The sequence below is a fragment of the Ips typographus genome, linkage group LG4 (assembly GCF_016097725.1).
Source record: "Ips typographus isolate SLU linkage group LG4, UJ_Ityp_2.0, whole genome shotgun sequence".
In the NCBI taxonomy this organism is placed as follows: domain Eukaryota; kingdom Metazoa; phylum Arthropoda; class Insecta; order Coleoptera; family Curculionidae; genus Ips; species Ips typographus.
The window spans coordinates 12,294,291-12,309,414 of NC_138425.1; the positions used below are offsets into that span (position 1 = coordinate 12,294,291).

At 36.9% G+C, this 15,124-nt stretch overlaps 4 protein-coding genes across 8 annotated transcripts; 2 read left to right on the forward strand and 2 right to left on the reverse strand.

The window, feature by feature from the left end:
- Positions 1-310: 310 nt before the first annotated feature.
- On the forward strand, positions 311-3,371 carry LOC145728168 (serine/arginine-rich splicing factor 7-like). Of its 3 annotated transcripts, none has more exons than XM_081978213.1 (4): positions 311-483; positions 535-798; positions 858-1,047; positions 2,790-3,371. In XM_081978213.1, exons 2-4 carry the CDS (start codon positions 606-608, stop codon positions 3,004-3,006), a joined length of 600 nt encoding a protein of 199 aa, XP_081834339.1. In that variant the 5' UTR covers positions 311-483; positions 535-605; the 3' UTR covers positions 3,007-3,371. The 3 variants fall into 3 exon arrangements, with proteins under 3 accessions (XP_081834339.1, XP_081834338.1, XP_081834340.1); XM_081978212.1 differs by having other exon boundaries at positions 314-483; positions 590-798; XM_081978214.1 differs by having other exon boundaries at positions 316-483; positions 590-798; positions 2,799-3,371.
- Positions 3,372-3,521: 150 nt separating this feature from the next.
- On the forward strand, positions 3,522-7,231 carry LOC145728155 (sphingomyelin phosphodiesterase 4). The gene is made up of 12 exons (XM_081978194.1): positions 3,522-3,855; positions 3,973-4,269; positions 4,325-4,427; positions 4,631-4,853; positions 4,903-5,122; positions 5,174-5,454; positions 5,506-5,710; positions 5,768-5,945; positions 5,998-6,158; positions 6,210-6,443; positions 6,499-6,711; positions 6,762-7,231. The coding sequence occupies exons 1-12, from the start codon at positions 3,826-3,828 to the stop codon at positions 7,131-7,133; spliced, it is 2,517 nt and encodes an 838-aa protein (XP_081834320.1). The 5' UTR covers positions 3,522-3,825; the 3' UTR covers positions 7,134-7,231.
- Positions 7,155-8,310, reverse strand: LOC145728166 (uncharacterized). 3 transcript variants are annotated; one of them, XM_081978209.1, is made up of 5 exons: positions 8,086-8,310; positions 7,915-8,032; positions 7,680-7,854; positions 7,365-7,616; positions 7,155-7,308 (listed from the first exon to the last, which is right to left on the reverse strand). In XM_081978209.1, the coding sequence occupies exons 1-5, from the start codon at positions 8,231-8,233 to the stop codon at positions 7,222-7,224; spliced, it is 780 nt and encodes a 259-aa protein (XP_081834335.1). In that variant the 5' UTR covers positions 8,234-8,310; the 3' UTR covers positions 7,155-7,221. The 3 variants fall into 3 exon arrangements, with proteins under 3 accessions (XP_081834335.1, XP_081834336.1, XP_081834334.1); XM_081978210.1 differs by having other exon boundaries at positions 7,680-7,816; positions 7,898-8,032; XM_081978208.1 differs by having other exon boundaries at positions 7,680-7,846; positions 7,898-8,032; positions 8,086-8,308.
- A 2,350-nt stretch (positions 8,311-10,660) lies between these two features.
- LOC145728157 (U4/U6.U5 tri-snRNP-associated protein 1) lies at positions 10,661-14,566 on the reverse strand. The gene is made up of 6 exons (XM_081978195.1): positions 14,154-14,566; positions 11,915-13,033; positions 11,657-11,857; positions 11,416-11,600; positions 11,160-11,361; positions 10,661-11,101 (listed from the first exon to the last, which is right to left on the reverse strand). Exons 1-6 carry the CDS (start codon positions 14,332-14,334, stop codon positions 10,746-10,748), a joined length of 2,244 nt encoding a protein of 747 aa, XP_081834321.1. The 5' UTR covers positions 14,335-14,566; the 3' UTR covers positions 10,661-10,745.
- Between the last annotated feature and the right edge of the window lie 558 nt (positions 14,567-15,124).

A 15,124-nucleotide genomic window follows, 5' to 3' on the forward strand; every position in this document is an offset into this window, starting at 1 on the left:
AAGTCCCCAGAAATTAAAATCTGAAATTGAAGCGCCATTGAAGTGAAGGTTAGAAGGTTAAAAAGAGAAAGTTGTTGGTGTTTATTTGTTACTCTCCCACGTGACCTTTGTGTTAGGACATTATACCACTATCACGTGTCCTTTAGTGATAATAGTTGGGTCGTTTGATCTAGAAGAAGTGTCTGTCTTTATCTAATATTGTAAGAAAAAATGTGATAGCGCTTGTTTAAGTTGTTTTTAGTTACTTGTCAGTTGTCAGTCTCAGTGTGACTGTGACAGTTCAAATTGAAATTGACGTTTTGTTTGTCGTTTTCGTTTGTTAATCGTTTCATTATGATGGCGTTTTCGGATTGTGGCGTGGTTTTCACTTTGTAGTTGATTGGCCTTTTGTAGAATTATTTTCTTTAGTAAACGGTTTCGGGGTGTAGACTGTCTTCTGTCTTAATAAAACCCTATCAAGGGTAATTACTAGCAGTATAAAAGGTAAGTTTAGGTTTGACTATTCTTTTGTTATTTTATTATCCTGGGCTTCAGGGCGTCGTCCTTGGTTTACGATCGATAAACTTCATTTGGGTCATAAATTTCGCAGATACCCATCCAGCAGGATGTCGCGTTACAATTCCGATTGTAAAGTTTACGTTGGGGATCTTGGAAATAGCGCGTCCAAGCAAGAAATCGAGGACGCATTTCGATATTATGGACCTTTGAGGAATGTGTGGGTGGCTAGGAATCCACCCGGCTTCGCTTTTGTAGAGTTTGAGGACACTAGAGACGCGGAAGATGCTGTCCGTGGTCTAGGTAGGTTTGACCCAGCCATCCAGTTGTTAGGTAGGTTTTTCATCTGAATTTTGGTTTAGATGGCCGAACCATTTGTGGAAGGCGAGCGAGAGTGGAAATGTCCAATGGAAAGTCTGGCAGTCGACGCGGAGGACCTCCGCCACGATCTCGGGGGCGTCCTTTCCATCCGGATGACCGTTGCTATGAATGCGGTGATCGGGGGCATTACGCGCGCGATTGTGGCAAATACAGAAGAAGCAGGCGTGATAGGTAAGTGTACCTCTGTTTGGTGGTTTTATACTTGTTTTTATTTAGTACAAGGTTGATCAGAAAATTGAGTTATTTTGAGGTTTATTTTTGCTCTCAGGCCACAAGTTTATTGTATGTTATTTTACATTACAAATGGTTTGTTTTGACATTTTATGGAGGCAATGTGAGGTAATTTGACAATTCGTCAGATTGCAGTTTTGTCAATTTACATCATTATGACCTCACATTTTGCTGGCATAGAGGGTCAAAATGAAGGGTTAGGATAATATTGACAACTGACAGATAAGTACCAACTTAAAAAATTAAAAAGTGATTAAAGTATTAGATGATAACAATGATGGGTGGGTATTTGACCCCCTATTAGAGTTGGTTGTAAGCAACACAACAAAAATGTTAGCTGCACTTGAAATCACTTCTTCATTTACATGTCAAATTTAGTATGAGCAAACATTTTTAGTGATTTGAGAAATATTGGCTTACTCTGTTAACAAACAACTTGACGTCACAATGATGTAATTTGACAAAACAATATTTTAGCCAACTGTCAAATTACGTCATCGTGGCGTAAAACTTGCTTTGTTAGGCTCCATGGAGCATTAAAACAAATGGGGGCACTATGTAGAAATGGACTGATTTAAATATATTTGTAATAATTTTTTTCAAATACTGATCAACCTTTGTAAATAGGTAATTGCATTTGCTGTACAACATTTTCAGTTATTTTTTTAATTATTATTTTATTATTTTGATATTTTTAAATTTTTTTTTTAAACCCTTACTATTGTGCTAGGTGATGGCATATTTATGTTGTACAGCATCTTTGAATAACCTAGTGTTTCGAGTCCTTGTCGCATTAGACAAGGAAAATTGGCTTGACAATAGTGCCATGTTTATAGGTCGATAGCATGTGGCCGATGATTGTAAGGTAACGTCACATTGAGTACACTCGCTTCGACCTTCTCGTGTCACTGAGACTACGTAGAGACCTACGCCACAGCGTTTGCTTTGTTGAGTCACCTCGACACGTGCGTTAAATCAAAAAGTACAAGTCTGACCGCTACTAGTCTACTACCTACTACTCGCTACTGTGAGCCAGTGAGATTTTGTCCCCTAGTCTCGATTCATCCCCTCTACATAGTTGAAATACTACTCTCGTCACGCGTCTCACGAGCTCACAATGTGAAATGGTAAAGAACTTTCAGTTTTTTAAGTAAAAGACAATTAATAATTGCCTCTGAAACTGTCTACTAAGTTTTGGTGGTATGAAGGTAAATTGATTTGACTTTGGAGGTTGTCTGCTGGAAATCATGAATGTTAGTGTTAACAATTTATCCAGCTTAGTAATAACTACAAAATGTAGGAAGCTGGGTTACGTTAGGAGCAAAGTTATCCAGTATTTTGTGCTCTAATATGTGGCTTTGTTCAATACCAACTCACCCTAGATCTTTTATGATTTGTGAAATATCTGTAAACTCCAAAATTTTATTTTCAACTACATCTTTTTTTAAAATGTTTTGTTAATTAATAGTCATGCAAATTACCTTTTTTTTTATGTATTATTAAAGAACATTTTACAAAGCTGAGGGGATCATACAAATTGAAATATAACAAACAATTTGCAGACTTAAAAAAAATAAACTTTTAAAATCACGTAAAGAGAAGTGTGACTTTCGCTTAGAATTCCTTTAAATCTATTCGATTATCGGTCATTAACAACGCGAATTGATACTTCACCTTGACAGGTCGAAAAGCCGTTCAAGAAGTCGATCACGCGACAGCCGTCGGCGCTCCAGAAGCCGTTCCAGGTCACGCAGCAGATCAAGATCGCGCAGATCCAGGTCAGCTTCGAAACGAAGCAGAAGCCGTTCCCGTTCAAACCGGGACGACAGGCGATCCAGATCGCGTTCCCATTCGCGTAGTCGATCGGCCGCAAAAGAAAACGGAAACGATAGAGATTAAGTTTGATCTAATTTGACTTATTATTAATAGTAAATAGGCTGATAATTTAATTACCATGTGTTTTGAGGGCTTTTTTGTCTTGCCTCCTATGTGTTCCAGGTATTGTTAAATATGACGGTCCATAAAACAAAATTTGAAACAATTAAAACTATGAAACAGTGCAATGGTATTCATAATTACTGTAGTACCTCTAAACTGATATACTTTAAAGTTATATGTTAACTTAGCAGTTAGGATTCCCTATTGTATTGTAGATGCAGGGTTGTGTAACTTTGATCTGTTTTGTGTTTTGTAGTAAGGTCAGCCTATAAAATTATCGTTTTTTGATAAAGTGTAACATGGGAATTACAGAACCTCTAACTGTATTTTTGTTTCTATTTATCATATCATCTTAAGGCAAAATTGGGTTAGATTTCCGGGATTGTAATTGAAAGGCACTCAATCATTATTAACAGATCCTCCCTACTCTCAAAACCTCAACGGTCATGAGTACAAGTTTGAGCCGCGACGTATAGATGGCGCTGAACAGAATTTGACATCAAGAAATTCTAACCTAAAAATAAATTTGACAATCGACTTTTGACGACTGAGGTTTGAAATATTGGGTTATGTGTTTTTTTTTTCTTTTTTGAATTTAGATTTTAACTTAACCAAAACAGTTGTTTAGAGTCCAAATCATTTGATATTTAGTTTAAATATATCAAGTAAATCTTTTACTTTGTGATAGATAGTACATTAGCTTTAATGAGTGATTTAAGACTGCTTTGTTTTGTTTGGTAGTTGTGTGGTACAGATAAGTGCAAATAAAAAACTATAAACATGTTTCCAAAAGATTATGACAATTTTATGGTAAGATTCTTGATTTTGACTTATTTTTGGGAATTTAATATTTATCTACAAAAGCTTCTAAACCTCTGAATGCAAAAAAAAAACTTTAGTACCTAGTTTTTAGATTAAAATTTTTAGGTAAATGTTCAGCAAGCATTAAACCTACCAATTCGCGCTAGATGTGTAGAACTAGCGGCTTTATTGGACCGCGGCAGCTTATTGGAACTGCACAATTTTTTTCCTATTTTGGTGGATAACATTTTTGGACCACAGGGCACAGTATGTTGGGACTTAAGGACCACAACAGACTCCTGTCAGGAGGAATTCCGTCAGCTCCACCACTTTTTATCACCTTGTGGTCCAATGTTTAGACTTATTTACACTCTGCTTAAAGATGTTAATATCAAATATGAGTTTTCTTTGGCCTATTTACCTGTAAGTATATTTCATAAAGTTTACTAGTATGTCACATTTTTGTTGGTTATTTTAGGTAAAAATTAAACAGTTGCTTGAGATGCCTTCTGGTTATGCTTTTTACTCAGAGTTGATTAATGTTAATCCACAAACTAAACAGATATCTTATTTATCATTGAGTAGGTATTTAATGGATTTTTTCTATTTGTAAAAGTTTAATACAGTAGTGTTGATTCTGAGAAGAGTATCAGATGTTCTTTGAATGTGAAACAATACAGAGTGACTTAACTTCAAATTACAACTCAAGAGACTTCTGTATCAAACTATATTTATGTCAGTTGATTGAATAGCTTCATAATTTTGACCTTACCGCATTTTTTAGATCCATTTGATTACTATTTTTTTCATTTTGCTTACCACTTGATCAATCCTTGGCAACAAAGAGTAGGCGCCTCAGTAACGTCTTGGAATACTGCATACTATTCTTTGTGCTGTGACTATATTTCACATTTTTTGCCCATTGAACCAGCAGTTAAAATTTTGCCTGAGATTTACTACAACGGCAAAAACCCGCTTAAAAGATTAACACCACCTACTAGTGTTCAGTATGTAAGTTTAAAATTTCTGAACCTTATGATAATAAAACTTATTTAGGTCTTCACCACATAATTTGTCCTTAACCAATCAGATGCATTATAATAAAATTCAGACTGAAATGAGCTCTATGAACTTACACAGTCATCATCCAAGAAACGAGATATGGCGCAGTGAAACTGTTTTAACGGTTTTAACCGACACGTGGCTTTATAATGATTTGGTCAGTCAATCAATGTCCACTTGTGATATTAGTGAGTCATTCACTTCTAATACTATGGTAAACTTTCAGCCTTACTCCCTCAGCTAATTCCTAAAATAGTTATTTTAGAGACTGCATTATAATGAACTACCGACTGGAGAATATATGCGCATTGTTAGGGTTCTAATCAAGCAACTGCACGCGTTTTCAGACAGCGCAAAATGCGATGATACTCATTTGTCTGAACTGAAAAAACTGGCTTTTCCAATGATACAAGGAAAGTTTTACGTGTTTATTCGGAATTTGATTCATAGGTGGCCTTTAGACGGTTCTTTTAGGTTGGTGTTGGAGCTGTGGCTAACCTACATTCAACCTTGGAGATATCCAGCTAAAAACTTAATTAAACAGCTGTAAGTTTGGTGTTAAATTTGTATACTCTCCTCACTGTGTGAATATTATAGAGTTAAACAGGACAACAATCCTGACGTGGATGACGTCACTCTGGGGATTGATAAACAACAGTTGCATCCTACTAGAAGTCATCTATCTTTTATAGCTGAGAACTTATTGTGCTATGTGGTTATATTTGAACAATTACTACCCAGATTTTGTAGAGTGGATTTAGTCAGTCCTAAAATATCTTTGATGCTCTATAGAATAACAAAAGTATGTTTATCTCAAGTTTTACTTGAGAATTAACTTAGTAAATTTTCGTTTGAACAGGTGTTTGATCAACCAAATCTACCAGACTTTTTACGGGAAATTGAGCAATGCGTTGAAAGGCGCCAGCCCTCTCCAACCCATAACGATTTTACAGGCTGGTCAAATAATTTACCTTCAGCTTCGCCAAACAACCAGTGGTCCACTACCCTACCACTATCACCAATACGACCATCTGAAGGTTGTCAAATCATCATTAATGTTGTTCCATGTGTGATTGAACTTTATTGCAGAATCCAGGAATTACTCCTCAATGGTCAATACTGCTCCACTTAACAGTACAATGACACAATCAGATAAAAAGTGGTCTACAGTGACTAGACAGAAAATATTCGAACTTGAAGGTCCAAACTTCTGCTATAAACCGTTGTTTTCCAATCCACCCGCACCGGAAGTAAGTTTATGTTAGAAATATTATTTTTTTATTATAAAAGGGCATTAACAGGTCTACGAACTACTGCTTTTGATCCAACGATCAATCAAACAAGCTCAAGACTTGGTGAAACAGAAAGAACAGGAAGAAAAGGAATTGTATTCCGGTTTTTGGGGTTCAATCAAATATTTCCTGCAGGCGCCAATTTCTAGTGACGAGTTTAGTTTAGACGAACGTCGGAAAGTCCCTGTTTATTTAGAAATTTCATTAAATAATTTGAAGGACATGTTTGGAATTCACGATGAGGTAATTAAGTTGGATACTGTGTGGTTTTATATTGAAAACTGTGGCATTTTTTCAGATTTTGGAACAGGATCAAGAACTGTCATCCACATCAAACGGTCACGTGTTCGAAATGTGTGATGATTATAAGTTTTTAACTCCCGAAAGGGTGCGTAGACGACTCAAGCAAATCAAATACGACGGAGATCCCGACCTGCATCCAATTAGAAGTGATGAGTGCGCTTTTCTGGTCAGGGCTTTGTACCAATTTGCGATCAAAGTCAACGAACAAGTAAGTAGTTCAAATGTTGCGTGATTTTATAATTTAAATATTTTGTGCAGTTTGGTCCAGTGTTTTATCAATTGTATCACAATCCAAACTACAAAGGACGGGTGGCACGTCAGTTTTTGCAGCCTCCAATGACAGCCTACAAATACGACAAGTCTCTCGAAGGGTCACCCAGAGTTAATATTCACTTACCGCCTAGAGTGAGTTTTCGTTATTGTGCTAGTTATAAGTTTGTGACGTATTTCTGTTTGGGAGCATTGCTCGCCTGGTTACTAGGCTACCGACTGGATACTTACTTATTCATGTTAGCTTTTATTATTGTATGTTACCGAATGCTAAAAGCCATCCCTAAAGACAGCCAATCAAACAGGCACGGCTATCCTACTCAAGGTTTCGGTAACATAAGTTTCAACGATTCTTTTTAGTCATCACACACACAAAACATATTATGTTGTTTTAATTTTTGTATTTGGGTAATTGTGTTTTTTTTTTTGAGAAAAATTACATTCATTATTAATCTTGAGTTTCCTCTTTTATATTCCCGAGTTGGAGCTTCCTGGATGACGGACTGTGGCAGGCTTTTGTTTCGTCACCATCTCCCTAATTTTTTACAGATATTACCACCAAGTGCAATTTTTCAAACAAATTGTACTTACATAAACCAATCTGGCGTAATCATGATCGTCTGTATCAGAACTATCATCGTCATCAGAACTTTCAGCTTTTTGCAAAAATAATTTTACTTTGCGCATACTTTTTAGTGATGACAAACTAGAAGAGCGTACTGGTTTGTTGCTAACGAAGCTGGTGAAAATATCTTCAGGCACCGGAGGTAAATTAGCCACGGTATTGAGATCGATTAAAGATTCCCTTGACAAGTCTTCCGGGTATTTTTCATTAATGTCAATCTGAAACAATATAATATATTGCATTAGATTGGATTGCACGGTTATAATAGAGGTGGTGCAAACTTTTGAACCCCTGGAACTGCTCGGTTTTGCGGGGATGTTGTTCTCGGAGTTAGTACGGTTACGGGTTTCCAACACTCTGATTTTTTCTGATAATTGCTCCAGGTTAAGTTCGACTATGGTTTCTTCGGTGTTTTCCTCTAAAGCGGAGGATTCCCTATTAATCACAGCTGAAATACTGTCGTTGGTCATTTAATTAGCTAAAAAACACTAGAACGTACTAAGAAGATTTTCATACTCTTGTCGGACGTTTTCGGGCAGAATATCTAAACAAATACTGTTTTGGAGAAGTTGTTGCGCTAATGCAAAAGACGCTTTGGACGTGGTTTGCAAAGCTGCAATACCCCGCTCAGCACCTTTAAATCGAGTAAATAAATCACCAAAACATCAAATATATACACAAACTCACCGTTGATCAAAGTTTTCAAGTAACTTATGTATTTTTCTCCGAGAGAGTGGCGTTCGCGCAGATTGATTGCCACTTCCGTTACAAGCAACGCTTGTTTTAGGATGAGGTTTTGCGTGTTAGCCGACTTTGGGTTTTGGTCTAATGACATTTTTTTTTAAGAAATTTGTTGTTTAAATGCGTATAATGATTTTGACAAGTTGTTGATGGTATTTGACAGATGATGGTTAAACAAAGGTAAATTTTAAGTATTTGCGTAAATTACAGCAGTGATCATAGTTTGTACAGGGTGGGCCAAATTGGACGTATTTAAATGGGAAGTACAACAACAACGGAAAAATAGTCACAGAAACAGTACAAAAACTAGAAATATGGAAAGACTACATTACGAATTACTAATTCGAAGATGAAAGACGACAAACCAATATTGATAAGTGAAAGCAAAACTCAGAGTCGATCTCCACAAATATATATTAATAATAAGTTGTTATCTGCCTAACATGTTTCGGGTGTATTCAGGCAGCCATCCATCTTCAGAGGCTTAACTAGATCACTAGTCTGCTGGCTGTCATTCTACAAGGGGGGACAGCTGAACCCAGATGTAATAAGGTGGTTTTTTTATTCTACACGGGGGAAAAAAAACCTTGATCAAAAAACCCAGTTCTGGTTCTGAGGTGACAGGTTGCTTGGTTTTTTATTCTCGAAGGGGAAAAAAAACTTAATCAAAACCCAGTGTTGATGTCAAAGAGAAGAAGTTAGTTGCTTGGTTTTTTATTCTTGAAGGGGGAAAAAAACTTAATCAAAACCCAAGGAAGTTGAATAATGTAAAAGCTGCATGTTTATCTGAAGGAGACCAAATAGACACGAAAGGGACGTCACACAACAAAAACCGCGGTGGACATTCACAAGTTGGACATTGAACAGATTAAAATAGGGGCGACTTTCCCTTTTTTGTCACTGTGGAAGTGTGACCGTGCGGGGCTTCATGACTTGGGTGCGGCTTACTACATGTCCGGCGCTAGTTTCACTCAATGTCCTGTCACAAAGATGCCTAGATATAAATCAAGACATATATACATGCTTTATAGACTACAATAAAGCTTTCGATAAAGTGAGGCATGACTTGCTCATAGAAACATTAATAAAGAGAAGAATAGACCTCAGAGACATAAGAATAATATCAAACTTATACTATGGTCAAAAAGCAGTAGTACGAATAGAAGACATGACATCAGAAGAAATAGAAATACAGAGAGGTGTTCGTCAAGGGTGTATACTATCATCAATCCTCTTTAATCTGTACTCGGAGGATATAATAAATAGGGCACTTGATGATCAGAACATAGGCATTAAGATCAACGGCATGACAATAAATAATCTGAGGTATGCTGACGATACAGTCATTCTGGCTGGAACATACGAAGATCTGCAGACGCTAATTAATAGAATGGTCACGGTAAGCGAAGAATATGGACTATCACTGAACATAAACAAAACAAAATATATGTTGATGACAAAAACAACTCAGGACATTCGTAGGATATACGTAAACAATGAACCTATTGAGAGAGTAAGAGAATACAAGAGGCACGACCATTAATGAAAACAACGACAGCTCACAAGAAATACGAATCAGAATCGAACAGGCCAGAAGCACATTTATAAAAATGAAAAGGCTTTTCTGCTGTCGGGATCTAAACCTGGAACTGAAAATACGACTAATGAGATGCTATGTGCTGTCCGTACTGTATTATGGGATGGAAGCCTGGACGCTGAAGGTAACCGAAATGAGGAGACTGCAGGAAGCGTTTGAGATGTGGGATGTGGGTATACCGAAGAATACTGAGGATTTCATGGGTAGACAGAATAACCAACGTGGAAGTGATGAGACGTATGAATAAGGAAAGAGAAGTTATTACGACAATTAAGGCCAGAAATTGCAATATATGGGACATGTCATGAGGGGGGAAAAGTATCGAATATTGCAACTTATTATGCAAGGAAAAATCGAAGGAATGAGATCTATGGGGAGAAGACGTAATTCATGGCTGAAGAAACTTAGAGAATAGTTTGGTTGCAATAACAACGAACTATTTAGAGCTGCGGTCTCAAAAATAAGAATCGCCCTGATGATTGCCAACCTTCGAAACGGAGACGGCACCAGAAGAAGAAGAAATGGGAAGTAATCCTATTAATAGAAATACGCAAAAACTGATGTCGGTGCCTTAAGTTGAAATTTAATACAAAACTTAATGACGAAAACCGTTGGTTGATATCTGTCACCGTTTGCTGGAACGGTGACAGATATGTCACAGATGCATATCAATGGTGACAGATGCACCTGGAAGACAGTTTTGAAGAAAAGTACGAATTCTGAGAAACACCCTATACATGTCAAACGGTTTCCTATCAAATTTGAGCTTCAGACACCGACATCAGTTTTTGCCTCTCTAAGAGCACTTCCCATTTAAATACATACATCCAATTTAGCCCACCCTGTACAGGCTAATTACTTTTAAACTAAAACAGGATACTTTTATTCGTAGGACTCGGTTTTTATAGAAATTAAACACAATACTGACTCACATTATTACATTTATTAAATATAATGCTTAACTCCAATGATTATCAATGTTTAAACTAAACTACAATAGTAGACACAATTAACGTCTATTTTTTGAAATAGACGTTTGCTGTTGTTGTTTATTGCCTGACAAAACGACAAAAGGAGACTGCGTTTCTTTCTGTTTAGCCTGAAGCATGTGTAAAGTGCCTAGAGGCGTGTCCGTTGAGCTCATCTTTTTCATCAGTTGCTCTTGCACGCCTTTCTTGATCCGTTTTTCTACCTTATTTTTGCCCGGTCCTTTACCGTGGAACTTGTGCGACAAATACCTGAACGCCTCTTTGGAGTTCAGAATGTGACCGTCATCGTCGATGTATTCCAGTTTCACGTTGGGTTTGAAGCCGTCTTTTTCCTTAAAATCTTGGATCGGTCCGGAATATCGTTCACGAGCTTGTCCTAAATTTTCAATTAATTCTTAAAGTTGTCGCTTAATAAAATGTTGGTGGTGACGTACCTCTACCTCCACCTCTCTCGTTACCCTCCTCGCTGTGACTCTTATCCTCAATGGAATAGTGCTGCGCTTGCAAATGTGCAAATCGTGTATTACTGGGGCGATTGTTCTGTTCTTTGTCCAGGTAGCCTTTGCTCATGGCCAACTTAAGGGCAGCACCCACTCCAGTACTAACATCCGGTTCTTCATCCAAAATTTGTACTTCCTAAAAACAGTCAATTAAAACTGTGAACAATAAAAATTGAAAATTAGAAATTACTTGAGGAGCTAGTTTGGTTAAGTCAGCTCCAGTGGCGCTGGCAGGATCAACTGAATTCCATCCAGTTAATTCAACAATTTCGCACTCATCGTCACTTTTTTCATCGTCTACCGCTTCCTTCTCAAAATCTAGCATATCTTCGTCTTCATCGCGATTTCCGGACTTTCCGTATGTTGGAATGTCTCCTGAAATAATTTCAAAGTTACTAAACTTACTAAACAGTGCAATTTATGAGTGTTACCTAGTGTTCTGCAAAATTCTGCTGTAGAATTTAAAATTATGTTGCCAGTGTCTTGTTCTTCTGCAGGTTCTTCTTTGATTTCAGTTTTTAAAATGTCAGCAATAATATTTTCCTTCTGTTTAATCTTTCGGGTCTTGTGCAAGGCTTTTTCCAGCAAATCATCTTTTTCCTCTTCAATTTTTATGTTTGAAACTTCAATGTCTGTAAATGATTAAATTTTAAAAAACAAACTATAACTCAACAGACTCAATAACTTACCAGGAACATCATCAATACTCAGTTCTGGTTGATCACCGTCAACTTTAATTTTATTCCTTCTAGACCCAATTTCCTCAACTTTCTGGGTGGGCAACAGCTCTTCAGCTGTCAATTTTCCTTTAGTTCTAATGCGTCTGGTTTTCTTTTTTGGCTTTTTGAATTGAGCTAATTCCTCCTCATTATAGTATTCAGACGCCAAAATGAGATTTTTCTCGGCGATTGTTTCTAATTTCTTTTTTGCCAGTTTTTCCTTGACCGATTGCACTACAGCAGCTTGTTTGCGTTGCAAAGCCTCATCCACTCCGATACGAAAACTGTCGCGTTTATCACCATCAATTTCTGAGTCATATTTAGATAATAGTGATTTTTCTTTAGGGTTACCAAATTCATCGTACTCCTGGTCTTCATAAGCATTGTACTGGATTTTCTTCTTTTTGTTTTCCACATTCTTTTTGTACTTTTCATTGTCGATCATATTGACGTTAACAAGCACGTCGTCAGATTCCTCCAGCACCCCTGAATCTTTTAAAGTTAGAATAACTTGTTTCTCTTCAGCAATTGTGTTGATATCATGTTCCACTCTCAACCCTCGCAAATCTTTAGTGGTGTACTGTTGATTGCGTCTCTCCTTTTGGTCCTGCTCAATCACATCACTAACTCCAAATTGGGCGTCCAATTCTTCAAGCATTTTTGCCCTTTTCTCAGCTTCTTTTTTGGCTTTTTCAATTTTCCTGCTTTTGTCCACCCAATTTACCGCATCGTCCTCACTGTCACTCTCTCCCAAAGTTTTAACTTTAGCTAATTTATTATGCAACATGCGTTTTTCCCGCTGTTCGGCAAACTTGTTTTTCAGTTTCTCCCGCTCTGCTTTTGTTGCCCAATTTTCGGCTGGTTTGTGGTAGAATTCACCCAAATCATCTTTGATTTTACCATCAGACTTAGACCCATCTTTACCTGAAGTGCTTGCTTCAGAACTACCAACTTCCAGAGGTTTTAAACCTAATTTTGCTCTCAGTTTGTTGGTTTCTTGGATTGAAATGCTTTCAGCACCCTGGCCTGACGAAGTTTCAGCAGGGTTGTCGTGATTTGATTCATCTGATGAGACAATTTCAACCAAATCTGCAAAAGAACAGAAAACTTTTACATTAATGTAATACTTCTTGAACCCTGTTTCTGAGTTGAAATTAAATGAGGTCATTATGAAAATTATAAAGACCTACTCTCTATTTGTCAAAGGTCTCTAGGACCATTTTGAAAGTATCAGAGACCTTTAAATGCTACTGAGAACCTTCTTAAAAGTGACAGAGATTTCTACAAATGTTTCAAACCCTCCTAGAATTGTTTTAAATTGCCAGAGGCCTCTACAAGTGTTAAGCTTTCCAGAAAAGTCCTCTACACCTGTTTTAAACTTTCCACTGAGAACCTTCTAAAAAGTGCCAGAGCCCTATACTAGTGTGTACCCATAACTGTAATTTCCAGAGGCCTACAACCATTTTAAAAGTTCCATAAACCTCTACATGCTACTGAGAACCCACTAAAAAGTGCCAGGGCCTTCTACAAGTGTCTTAAACCTTCCTGTAATTGTTTTAAATTTCCAGAGTCCTCTAGGATCATTTTGAAAGATTCACAAACTTCTAAATGCCATTGAAAACTTCTTAAAAGTGCCAGAGGCCTCTACAAATGTATTAAACCTTCCCATAAATGTTCTAAATTGCAAGAGGCCTCTAAAACAATTTTGAAGGTGTCAGAGACCTCTAAATGCTACTGAGTTCTAAAAAGTGCAAAAATCCTCTACAAGTGTATTAAACCTTCCTGTAACTGTTTTAAATTGCAAGAGGCCTCTAAAACAATTTTGAAGGTGTCAGAGACCTCTAAATGCTACTGAGCCTTCTAAAAAGTGAAAAAATCCTCTACAAGTGTATTAAACCTTCCTGTAACTGTTTTAAATTGCAAGAGGCCTCTAAAACAATTTTGAAGGTGTCAGAGACCTCTAAATGCTACTGAGCCTTCTAAAAAGTGCAAAAATCCTCTACAAGTGTCTTAAACCTTCCCGTAACTGTTTCAAATTGCAACAGGCCTCTAGGACAATTTTGAAAGTTCCATAGACCCCTAAATGCTATTGAACACCTTTAAATAAATGCTAGAGACCTTTACAAGTGTTCTAACCTTAAATTGACCAATAGCAATGTCTGATTTCAGGGTTTCTGAAGGTACTGGCCCTAAGATATAAAAAACTTACCATTGCCTTCTTGACTTTGCCTGGGCTTGTCCCTCTTCTTATCTCTATGATGCCTGTGTTTATGTTTATGCCTTTTTTCGCGGGGGGCATCGTCAGACGCCGGACTTGCATGACGCCTTTTCGAGGAGCGCGATGAGGACGATTCCTTTTCCTTATATTTCGATTTACTGCTGGAACCCATAACTTGTTTAGTTCAGAAAATTCAAGTTAGAAGGTTTGATGTTTGAGCACACACACCTAAATTGCTATAATACGAAACTATTGATTCGTAGGCGAGGGCGCAAATTATGAACACTTAATTATGCTAGATCGTGTTTTAAACATAGATAAGGTTTTAAATGTACAATACTATTTAAAAACGCAAAACACATAAATAAAGAGCAACCATACGCCACGCCATGCCATACGTCAATAAAATTAACCATTGTATTGATCATTTTATAAAAAGTAGTGACAGATGACTGACAATCACGTTATGACGGTACATAAATGGATGATATTGTCACGTGGTAAGCATTTAGAATTCTTGCGAAAAAGAAAACACTACAGATCAACTGATAAATGCCATCTTCGAGAAAAGAAGAGGCTGACACGTTCATTCATTTAGGAATGGGCACCAAATCGATAATCGCTGATCGATGTAGCCTGTTCTGTTTTTATTTCCTTTATCATCATAATACAAACCTTTTAAAAAAGTAAAATCGATTTCTGTAAAGCACTATAGGCGCAATATGTTTTTTAAATTTTACGAACTTGATGTTCGGCTTGTAATTTAGCAATTATCTGTTTGCACTAAAATTATCAATATAAAGTAATCTATTGCTCATAATAAATCGATCAATCATAGTGATACTATAGACAAAACATGTTTTTTTTAAATTTTATGAACTTTCTGAATAATAGTTTTTATAGCGCACAAAAATAATCATCATTATCATTTTCACTTTTGGAATATTTGGAAACAGTAGGTA

What these genes read in the sequence shown, in the direction of transcription:
- LOC145728168 (XM_081978213.1), top strand. Translation starts at nt 606, where the DNA reads ATGTCGCGTTACAATTCCGATTGTAAAGTTTACGTTGGGGATCTTGGA. An exon ending in AGATGCTGTCCGTGGTCTAG is followed by an intron (nt 799 to 857) that starts GTAGGTTTGACC and finishes ATTTTGGTTTAG; the next exon opens with ATGGCCGAACCATTTGTGGA. An exon ending in AGAAGAAGCAGGCGTGATAG is followed by an intron (nt 1,048 to 2,789) that starts GTAAGTGTACCT and finishes TCACCTTGACAG; the next exon opens with GTCGAAAAGCCGTTCAAGAA.
- LOC145728155 (XM_081978194.1), top strand. Translation starts at nt 3,826, where the DNA reads ATGTTTCCAAAAGATTATGACAATTTTATG. An exon ending in TTTCTTTGGCCTATTTACCT is followed by an intron (nt 4,270 to 4,324) that starts GTAAGTATATTT and finishes TGGTTATTTTAG; the next exon opens with GTAAAAATTAAACAGTTGCT. An exon ending in GATATCTTATTTATCATTGA is followed by an intron (nt 4,428 to 4,630) that starts GTAGGTATTTAA and finishes CGCATTTTTTAG; the next exon opens with ATCCATTTGATTACTATTTT.
- LOC145728166 (XM_081978208.1), bottom strand. Translation starts at nt 8,233, where the DNA reads ATGTCATTAGACCAAAACCCAAAGTCGGCTAACACGCAAAACCTCATC. An exon ending in CTTGAAAACTTTGATCAACG is followed by an intron (nt 8,033 to 8,085) that starts GTGAGTTTGTGT and finishes CTCGATTTAAAG; the next exon opens with GTGCTGAGCGGGGTATTGCA. An exon ending in ATTACGCCAGATTGGTTTAT is followed by an intron (nt 7,309 to 7,364) that starts GTAAGTACAATT and finishes GTAAAAAATTAG; the next exon opens with GGAGATGGTGACGAAACAAA.
- LOC145728157 (XM_081978195.1), bottom strand. Translation starts at nt 14,334, where the DNA reads ATGGGTTCCAGCAGTAAATCGAAATATAAGGAAAAGGAATCGTCCTCA. An exon ending in GCAAAGTCAAGAAGGCAATG is followed by an intron (nt 13,034 to 14,153) that starts GTAAGTTTTTTA and finishes GTTCTTTTGCAG; the next exon opens with ATTTGGTTGAAATTGTCTCA. An exon ending in GAGTATTGATGATGTTCCTG is followed by an intron (nt 11,858 to 11,914) that starts GTAAGTTATTGA and finishes AATCATTTACAG; the next exon opens with ACATTGAAGTTTCAAACATA.